General features: G+C 69.7%; 3 protein-coding genes across 5 annotated transcripts; all 3 read right to left on the minus strand.

Annotated features, from left to right (window-relative positions):
- Nucleotides 1–81: 81 nt before the first annotated feature.
- Nucleotides 82–2,038, minus strand: LOC128141751 (cytochrome c1, heme protein, mitochondrial; the record flags this gene model as incomplete). The annotated part of the gene is made up of 7 exons (XM_052786822.1): nucleotides 82–414; nucleotides 517–617; nucleotides 705–865; nucleotides 1,009–1,166; nucleotides 1,283–1,409; nucleotides 1,516–1,719; nucleotides 1,836–2,038. Coding segments are annotated over 7 exons (1,059 nt in total), but the record flags the coding sequence as incomplete, so codon positions are not given.
- A 172-nt stretch (nucleotides 2,039–2,210) lies between these two features.
- Nucleotides 2,211–7,075, minus strand: GPAA1 (glycosylphosphatidylinositol anchor attachment 1). Of its 3 annotated transcripts, none has more exons than XM_052787922.1 (12): nucleotides 6,988–7,075; nucleotides 6,335–6,438; nucleotides 6,048–6,229; nucleotides 5,841–5,952; nucleotides 5,617–5,764; nucleotides 4,965–5,066; nucleotides 4,665–4,861; nucleotides 3,707–3,903; nucleotides 3,472–3,625; nucleotides 3,030–3,382; nucleotides 2,767–2,937; nucleotides 2,211–2,626 (listed from the first exon to the last, which is right to left on the minus strand). In XM_052787922.1, exons 2-12 carry the CDS (start codon nucleotides 6,404–6,406, stop codon nucleotides 2,383–2,385), a joined length of 1,932 nt encoding a protein of 643 aa, XP_052643882.1. In that variant the 5' UTR covers nucleotides 6,407–6,438; nucleotides 6,988–7,075; the 3' UTR covers nucleotides 2,211–2,382. The 3 variants fall into 3 exon arrangements, with proteins under 3 accessions (XP_052643882.1, XP_052643883.1, XP_052643884.1); XM_052787923.1 differs by having other exon boundaries at nucleotides 6,335–6,435; nucleotides 6,988–7,039; XM_052787924.1 differs by lacking the exon at nucleotides 6,988–7,075 and having other exon boundaries at nucleotides 3,030–3,226; nucleotides 3,299–3,382; nucleotides 6,335–6,642.
- Nucleotides 7,076–8,064: 989 nt separating this feature from the next.
- EXOSC4 (exosome component 4) lies at nucleotides 8,065–9,145 on the minus strand. The gene is given in 8 exon segments (XM_052787931.1): nucleotides 8,065–8,342; nucleotides 8,344–8,427; nucleotides 8,429–8,473; nucleotides 8,584–8,613; nucleotides 8,615–8,671; nucleotides 8,674–8,760; nucleotides 8,762–8,797; nucleotides 8,905–9,145. Coding segments are annotated over 8 exon segments (744 nt in total). The 5' UTR covers nucleotides 9,076–9,145; the 3' UTR covers nucleotides 8,065–8,108.
- Nucleotides 9,146–9,270: the final 125 nt, after the last annotated feature.

Raw genomic sequence — 9,270 nt, forward strand, 5'->3', positions numbered from 1 at the left:
TTCAACAAGCTCACGACCCGATCCCGAGGGAGTGGGGCCGGTGCGGGGAGAGCCGTGGCACAGGCAGACACCACGCCATGCTTTCTACTTGAACAACCGAGATTTTTATTTCCGTGCCCCCAGCCCCCCAGGCGCCGGCCCCCCCCAAGGAGGGCGAGCGGCAGCACCTGCGGGGACCAGGGGCGATGTTAAATAAGGAGGCGAGGTGGGGGCATGCGCTGCCGGCTGCATGTCCCCCCCCCAGCCCAGGGGTTGTGCGTGGCCCAGGCAGTGCAGCCGGGGTGGGGGGCACCCCACTTTTCCCCCCCCCTATTTGGGGGGCCGGTAAACCATTTTCCTGCTCTTCAGTACAGACCACTTGTGGCGCTTCATGTAGTAGAGAAGGGAGATGAGGAGCCCCGAGATCATCAGCATCTGGGGGGAGGAAAGAGTTGAGGCCCCCGGAGCCACCACCCCGCTGCAGAGTGGGGGTTTGGGCACCGCCACCCCCCCCAGCCCCCAGGGCACAGCACCCACCTTCAAGCCCATCCGTTTGCGGTGGTCATGCTCCGGCTCTGCCGCCCACCGCAGGAACGTGCAGATGTCCTTGGCGATCTGCGACATGGTGGCCGGGGTGCCTGGTGAGAAGCGGGGGGATGGGACTGAGCACCCTGGGGACCGGCACCCCCACGGGACGGCACTGTGCCGCACCGGGCCCCTCTTACCGTCGTCGAATTCCAGGATTTCGTTGTAGATGGGGGGGGCCATGCCGATGGCCTGGCCGGGGAAGTAGGGGTTGTAGTGCAGCCCCTCCCGCACTGTCACACCGGTTGGGGGGTCGCAGTAGCCCGTGAGGAGGGAGAACACGTAGTCCTCCCCGCCGTGCCTGCGATGGGGGGGTAAAATCAGCCCCGGGCATCAGAGACCCCCAGAGCAGCGGGGCTGGGGTCCTCCTCCCCTCAGCTGGGGGGGTCTGCCGGGGACCCTGAGCTCCTTATGGGTCCGGAGCCCGCCGCAGCGTCCCCTTACCGGGCGTTGACGATGTAGCTGAGGTCGGGGGGCAGCGCCCCGTTGTTGGCGGCTCGCGCGGCCTCGGCGTTGGGGTAGGGTTTGGGGAAATAATCGGAGATCTTGCCGGGACGCATGAACATCTCGCCGTTCTCATCGGGACCGTCCAGCACCTCTACCTGCGCCGGGAAGAACCCTGAGCCGGGACGCCGGGGTCACCGGCCACGGCGAGACGGTCCCCGGTGCGCGTGGGGGGGGGGGGGGGTGTCGGGCGGCGGGACGAAGACACCCTCACCTCCTCGGCCAACGCCTTGGCCTCCGCCTCGGTGTGGGTGACGCCGATGAGATTGCGGAAAGCCAGGTACTCCATGCTGTGGCAGGCGGAACAGACCTGCTTGTACACCTGGAAACCGCGCCGCAGGCTGCGAGGAAGAGGAGGGAGACGAGAAGCAGGTGACGGACCCGCTTCCCCACCTCTCCCCCCCCCCCACACACACACACGCTCCCCGCCGGTGTCTCCCCCGTTACCTGCCGTGGTCGAGGGCTGACAGCGGCCCGCCGTGGCTCCAGGGGAAGCTGGGCGGGTGCATCTCCAACTCGCCGGCGGCGAGGGGCGAGCGGAGGGCCAGCGCCAGAGCCAGACCCCCCCCCCCCCGCCGCCGCCAGCAGCCCCAGCGCCGACAGGGCGGCTTTCCCCCCGCGCCAGCGGCCGCCGAAGGACGACATGGCGGCCTGGGGAGGGGAGAAACGGGGAAGGGGAGGGAGGGGGTACAGCCGTCAGGGACCGGGGACACCGGGCAGGGACTCGGGGCCCCCCTCCCGGTGACCTTCGCGGGCCCGGGGCTCACCGGGGCGGGCGCCGTCCGGACCCGCGGCAGCAGGAGGCGGCCGTAGGGCCGCAGCGGGAGGCTCCGCACCGCCGCCACCGCCGCCATCGCCGTTCCGTTCTTCCCGGCGGCCGCCGCGCGCGCCGAGGTCGAGGGGGACGCTGGGCCGGACCGCCCCGGACGTGGCGTCCGCGCCCTGACGTCACCCGCCAGCGGAAGCGACGTCATACACCCGCTCCCCCAATTCCCACATTCCCCCCCCCCCCACACCCCGTCTCAACAGACCGGCTCCGCTCCCGTCCCGGCTCCGTCTTTATTGCACCGTGCAGCCACCCCCCCCCCCCCCGATACAGCCCGAGCACCGCAGCCCCCCCGCCCCGCCTCGAACGGGGGGGGGTCCCCGCTGGCAGCACCCCCCCCCCCAGGGCAGGACCCGCTGCCACCCCGGGGGGGCTCAGCTGGGGCCAGCATCCCGGTCCCCTGGAAATGGGGACGTCACCCCCGCCAGCCCCCCTGTCCGTCCGTGTGTCCGTCCCCATCCGGGGGTCCGCAGCGGGGGGGGAGCCCCTCACTTCCAGAAGAGAACGTTCCAGAGCAGCAGCCAGCAGGGATAGACGCAGAGGGCGAGGAAGGGGAAGAGCAGGGAGCCGTAGAGGTGATGCTGGAGCAGCCCTTCGGCCACGGCCGCCAGGAAGAGCTGCCAGCCCTCCGCCACCGCCGCCGGCGCCTCCACCAGCTCCCGCTGCAGGAAGATGCCCAGCAGCAGCGTGACGGCCGGCGTGGCCAGCACCAGCAACGCCGCCAGCAGCACCCTGCGGGCGAGGGGCACGGTCAGCCGCCGCGGGGACCGGGCAGAGACACACCCCCCCCCTCCCTCCTCGCCAACCCCCAGGCATCTCCCCCCACCCCGCCATCGGAGAGGGGGTCCCGGCCCCCCGCGGCATTCACTCACTTGGGACCGGTGGGCCGGACGGCGGCGGCGGCGGGCACCATGGTGGCGGCCAGGAGGAAGCCGAGGGAGAAGTTGAGGAGGGCGAGGCAGCCCAGCTGGACGGCCAGGTACAGCAGCGCCAGCAGCTTCAGCGTCATCCAGCTTCGGTCGCTGCCGCCGCCCGCCAGCACCCTGCGGGGACAAGGAGAGGGGGGACACGCTCAGCCCCCCACGGTCATGGGGGGATGGCACCCCACGGACACCCCCCCTGCCTCCCCCGGCACCTGTGGGTGTTGTGGGGTAGGGCCATGCCAGCCACATAGATGGCGATGACGGTGAGCACCACGGCCTCCGACTCGGAGACAGGGAAGTGCTGGGTGGCCACGTGCTGGCCCAGCACCGGCAAGAAGTAGAGAGCGAGGCCGGCGGCGTGGCAGATGAGCAGCGGCGGTACCAGCACCAGCAAACCGGGCCGGGACTCCTGCGGAAAGGTGGGGGTGAGGACGGCGGGAGCGGGAGGTGGGGGGGCCGCAGGGAGGGGAAGGGTCCTGACCTCCCCCGTCGCGTGGTCGCCGTCCCAGAGCCGCTCGGCACTGCCCGTCTCGCACTTGCTCAGCTTCATCCAGAGGTCCAGGGCGTGGGGAGGGTCAGGGAAAGGAGTGGAGCGGGTTTGGCCGCCCCTCACCCACCTCCCGGCCCCCCCTGGCCCCCCACCCGAAAGGATATCTTGAGGACCAGGACGAGGATGAGGAAGCCAAAGGCCGGCATGTAGACGCCGATGGAGACGAAGCGGGACAGGGAGGGCAGGAGGTAGAAGAAATAGGACTGGTGCAGCCGCTCCAGCAGGTTGTTGAGTTTCCGAAACATCCCCTCCAGCATCCTGCGGGCAGCGGGCATGGCGAAGAGAGGGGGAAGGCTGCACCTTCCCCGCCCCCTCCCGCCCCCCCGGCCCCCCACTCACTTGCCGACGGTGGTCATGTCGTACTTGTACTGGCGGAAGCTATTGATGCCGCGGAGGGTGATGGCCTCGATGTGGTAGCGGAGGAAGAGGCCGTGGTCACCGCGGGGCCGCCCCGAGGCCTGGGCCAGCACCATCAGCAGCAGCGTCTGCAGGCTGTGGGCGTAGGCGGGCAGCGAGTCCCAGTCCGAGCGCTGCAGCTGTGGGGAGAGAGCCCATCCCGTCGGGTCATGGAATCACAGAGTCAGTGAAATTGCAAAAGACCCTCAAGATCCTCGAGTCCAACCATGAACCCAACACTGCCAAGTCCACCACTAAACCATGTCCCTAATCACCACCTCTGTGCATCTTCTGAATAGCCCCCAGGATGGTGACTGTACCACTTCCCTGGGCAGCCTGTTCCAATGCTTGACAACCCTTTTTGGGAATAAATTGTTCCTAATATCCAATCTAAACCTCCCCTGGCACAACTTGAGGCCGTTTCCTCTTGTCCCATCACTTGTTACTTGGGAGAAAAGACTGACCCCCACCTCGCTACAACCTCCTTTCGGATATTTGTAGAGAGCAATAAGGTCTCCCGTCGGCCTCCTTTTCTCTGGGCTGAACACCCCCAGCTCCCTCAGCCACTCCTCGGAAGTTCTCCAGTTCTCTAGATCCTTCACCAGCTTCGTTACCCTTCTCTGGACATGTTCCAGCACCTCAATGTCTTTCCTGTAGCGAAGAGCCCAAAACTGAGCACGGTACTCAAGATGCGGCCTCACCAGTGCCAACTACAGAGGGACAATCCCTTCCCTAGTCCTGCTGGCCACACGATTTCTGACACAAGCCAAGATGCTCTTGGCCTTCTTGGCCACGTGTGAAACCCTGGTCCTGTGGGACAGCAGCTTGCCCCGAGGCCGGGCTGGGGGCCATGTGTCCAAGGAGGTCGCTGTGGGCCGGGTTCGGCCTCGGCCAGGCTCACCTTGCCCTGGATGGTGCAGAGCAGCCCGTTCTTCTGGCAGAAGGCGTGGAAAAGGTTGAGGAGGTCGAGGTTGGGCAGCTGCCCGTTCAGCCCCTCCACCGCCACGTCGAAGCTGGTGACCACGTCGCTGCTCAGCTCCAGCGATATGGCCGCCTGGATGGCCCCCGCCCGGCCCAGTGTCCCCGAGGACTGCACCTCTGCGGGCACCGCACCGTGTCAGCACCGCCGCCGGCCCCTTGGCACGCCGGAACGGCCGGGGAACGGCTGCAGTGCCCTCCCCGCCCCGAGCCAAAGCCTCACCGGTGATGTTGACGTCGTGGTAAGCCTCCAGCCAGGCCTCCATGCCCAGCAGGTCGTGCTCATTCACCAGGAAGATGATGTCCTTCGCCCAGTAGATCTGGCCTGAAGGCAACAGGGTGGCTGCAGCAGCATGGTTCCTGCCCCAGCAAAGCCCGGCACAGTCCCAGCAAAGCCCAGTCCCTGCCCCGGCAAAGCCTGGCACAGTCCCAGCAAAGCCCAGTCCCTGCCCCGGCAAAGCCTGGCACAGTCCCAGCAAAGCCCAGTCCCTACCCTGGCAAAGCCCGGCACAGTCCCAGCAAAGCCCAGTCCCTGCTCTGGCAAAGCCCAGCACAGTCCCAGCACAGCCTGGTCCCTACCCTGGCAAAGCCCAGTCCCTGCTCTGGCAAGATCTGGCACAGCCCTGGCAGGACCTGCTCCCCGTGCTGCCCCCCAGATAAGCTGGGGCCCCCCGGGGCTGTGGGCAGGTGGGTACCCAGCACTCCCACCCCTTGCATCCCCACTGGGCAGGGACCTGCCCGGGGACAGGGACACTCAGTGCCCCAGGAGACACCCCCCCCTGCACCCACCAGGCATCGATCCACGGCCCCACAGCCCCCCGAGACAGCGCCGGGCTGCAGGAGGGGGTGCCGAGCCCCCCGCGCTGGGGCCTTACCTCGGAAGTAGGAGGCGAGGGCCAGCATCAGCCCCACGGCCTGGTTGTTGTGGGGCCCCTCGCTGCAGGGCACGCTCAGCACCAACGACTCGGTGCTGGCAGCACGCGGCGCCCGCAGGATCCCGTAGACATTCGTGCCCTTCACCATCTGCCGAGAGAAGGAGGGGGCTCGGGGAGGGGGGCAGCCGAGCCAGGGTAGGGGGGACCGGGAAGCCGGTACGTACGTATCGCTCTCGGGTCTCGTCGGGGAAGGGCAGTGTGCGGGAGAAGGGCTGCTTGTGCACCTCCAGCCCCAGGTTCCACATGGTCTTCTCCAGCCAGGCCACCGGCATGCCCCTGGGGAGCGGGAGAGGTGGGATGGACCCCCCTCCCTCAAAATCCCTGGGGATCACCCCCTAAACAAGTGATACCCCCAAGCCCCTCGCTCTCACCCTGCTTTCTTCTTGTGGCCGGCAAACTCCCGGGCATAGGAGAGGGCCCGCTCACCGAACAGGAACTGCTCCTCCACCATGGTGGAGCCCATGGCGTTCTCCGACATGTAGGTGCGGGGGGCGAGGGGCTGGAAGGCCAAGGCCAGGAACCAGCCCAACCCCGCCACATAGCTCAGGGCGCTGTGGGAGAGGAGAAGGGGTCTTGGGGAGGGGGTCACCCCAGCAGGTGCCAGGAGGTACCCCAGCCCCGGGGGTACCCCCCCTGACCCCCCCTCAGCACTCACCAGAGCGGGGGTGTTGAGGCGCAGGACGAGGCGGGAGAGCGCCCGCCGGCAGTGGGGGTCCGACAGCAGCCCCATGGCGGGGGCTAGGGGCTGCCGAGCCTGGGCTGCTGGGTGGGGAGGGGGGAGCGGGTAGATGGGGTCCCCAACAGCACAGAGGGGGGGCTGGCCCCACGGGCACCCCTCGCCCGGGGCTGCCCAGGGACCCAGCCAGGCCCCCCCCCTGCTCCCAGGGCCCCCGATGCACCCCCCGGGGCTTGTCCCCAAACGCCCTGTCCCTGCCCCACCTGCACCCCACAGCCCCCATCCCTGCCCCACATGCTCCCCATGGCCCAGTACCCGCCCCACACGGCCCCAGCCCTGCCCCACATGCACCCCACAGCCACCTACCCACCTCACAGACACCCCACGGCCCTGCCCTTGCCCCCCAGCCCCATCCCGCCCCACACACACCCCGTAGGCCCCGTCCCTGCCCCACACCAGCCCCCCCGGCCCCGGCCCCATCCTCTACACACCCCCACACGGCCCCAGCCCTGCCCCACACGCACCCCGCAGCCACTTACCACCCCACAGGCCCCCCCCCAGCCCCCATCCCCGCCCCACAGGCCCCCCACGGCCCCGTCCCGGCCCCCCCGGTGTCCCCCTCGCCCCCCCCGAACCTTTCGGTCCCACTGCCCGCACAGGCCGCTCAATCGCCCGCGGAACGCGACAAGGCCGAGGGGGTGGAGCCCAGAGACATCGATGGGCACCGCCCGTCGTGTGCCCCCCCCCCGCTCTGCGCATGCGCCAGCAGGCGCGCTCCCGGGGTGGGTGTGCAAACGTGGGTGTGCAAGAGGGGGTGTGGGCGTGCAAGGAGTGTGTGTGTGTGTGCAGGTGTGGGTGTGCGAGGGTGTGTGGGGTGTGCGAGAAGGGGCGTGTGAGAAGGGGTGTGAGTGCGCAAATGTGGGTGTGCAAGGGGTGTGGGTGTGCAAGAGGGCGTGTGTGTGCAAGGGTGTGCGCGCAGGGGGTGAGTGTGCAAGGGAGGGTGTGCGTGTGCAAATGTGGGTGTGCAAGGGGTGTGGGTGTGCAAGAGGGGCGTGTGTGTGCAGGGTGTGCGCGCAGGGGGTGAGTGTGCAAGGGAGGGGTGTGCGTGTGCAAATGTGGGTGTGCAAGGAGGGTGTGTGCAAGGGGTGCGTGTGCAAGGGGCTGTGCCGTGGGGCTGGGGGTGCGTGTGCAAGGGGGGTGGAAGGGTCTCTGAGATGGGGCAACGGGGGCGTGCAAGGCAGGGTGGGCGTGCAAGGGGCTCTGCAATGGGAGGGGGTTTGGGCGTGCGAGGGGGCTGTGCAGCAGGGGCAGGTGCGCGAGGGGGGTGGGTGTACAAGGGGCGCGCAAGGGAGCAGCGCAGTGGGGCTGCACAGTGGGAGTGGGTGTGCAAGGGGAGGCGCAAAGCAAGCAGAGCTCTGTCTGCAAGGAGGGGGCCGTGCCAGGACCCCCCAACACCCCCCCATGCCACCCCATGCCGCGTGGGCGCCGCGGCGCCAGGGGTCTGGCAGAGAGCCCTGGCATTGCCGTACCCCAAGGGAAGGCGCATGGCACACACGGCGCACGGCACTCATGGCCCACACGGCGTGTGGCGCACACAGCACGTGGCCCGCACGGCACACAGCGCACGGCACACATGAGCGCACAGCACGGCAGACGGTGGCAGCCCTTTATTGACAAGGGGGCTCAGGCTGGTGCCGCCCCCCAGCCCCCCCCCCCCCCCCCCCCCCGGCATCGCCGTGGCAGCGGCCGGTGCCGCTCAGTCCCCCAGCAGCGCGGTGACCTCCCGCAGCCGTTCCCGCACCACCCGGTCCAGCACGGCGTGGAGAGCGCGGCAGGCCTGCCCGGCCGCCTCCAGCGCCGCCTCCAGCCGCTCCTGGTGCAGGCGGGCGCTGAGCTGGAGGAGGGCGATCTGCCCCGACGCCGGCAACAGCGCCAGCACCAGCCGCGGTCCCCCCGCCGCCTCCTCGGGGGAGCTGAGGTCGGCCAGGGGGGGTGTCCTCGGCCAGGCCGGCCGAGCAGGCGCAGACGCGTAGGTCCCGCATGGGGATGCCGGCGTCCATCACCGCCAGCGTGGCCCGCGTTCACGCCGGCGCAGTAGTTGCCGCCGTCGGCTTGCAGGATCTGGAGGAACGGCGGGTTCGGTGAGGCGGCGGCCGCGCCGGTGTTGAAACCCACCACCACCACCCCCCCCCCCCTTCACGGGCAACGCCTCGTTCCCCCTCCCCCGTCACCTGGACGTAGATGTCGATCTGTGAGCGGGGGGTGCAGCTGGGTGAGGATGGCGGCCTCGAAGGTCTGCTGGAGCTGGAGCGCCAGCTCGCCGCCGTCTGCCGGTCACCGCGGGGCCGCCGCCGGCGTTCGCTGGTGCCGAAGGTGGCCACGCTGTACTGGCAGTTCACCAACGCCCGGCCGGTCGGGCAGCGCCTTGCTGCGGGAGCCGCGCATCTGCGGGGACAGACAGACATAGAGGCAGACGGACAGAGAGAAGCGAGGATCCAGAGCGGCGGGGCCCGGACGGGCCCGCTGAGGCCTCACCGGCCGTCGCCTCTCACCTCGTGGGGGCCGTAGACCACGGCCAGCGCCTTGGTGTTGCCTTGCACGATGTAGGCCGAGCCGTCGGCCTGCGCGAAGACTCCCATACGGGCGCGGATCTTACGGAGCTCGGCGGGACGGCGACCGTCCGCCCGGTACCCCTCGTCCGACAGCAGCTCCGGCGCCGCCATCTTACCCGGCCTGCGCCCCCCCCCCCGCGCCGGACTACGACTCCCGGCGAGCTCCGCGCCGGCTAGAGGCGGGGTTGGACTACAACTCCCGGCGTGCCCCGCGCCGGCCAGGGGACACGCCTCCTCCGCGCCCGAGGCCACGCCCCCCCGCCGCCACCGCCAGAGGCGACGCCCCCTCTGAGGCCACGCCCCCGC

This window comes from Harpia harpyja, chromosome 5 (genome assembly GCF_026419915.1).
Source record: "Harpia harpyja isolate bHarHar1 chromosome 5, bHarHar1 primary haplotype, whole genome shotgun sequence".
Lineage (NCBI taxonomy): Eukaryota > Metazoa > Chordata > Aves > Accipitriformes > Accipitridae > Harpia > Harpia harpyja.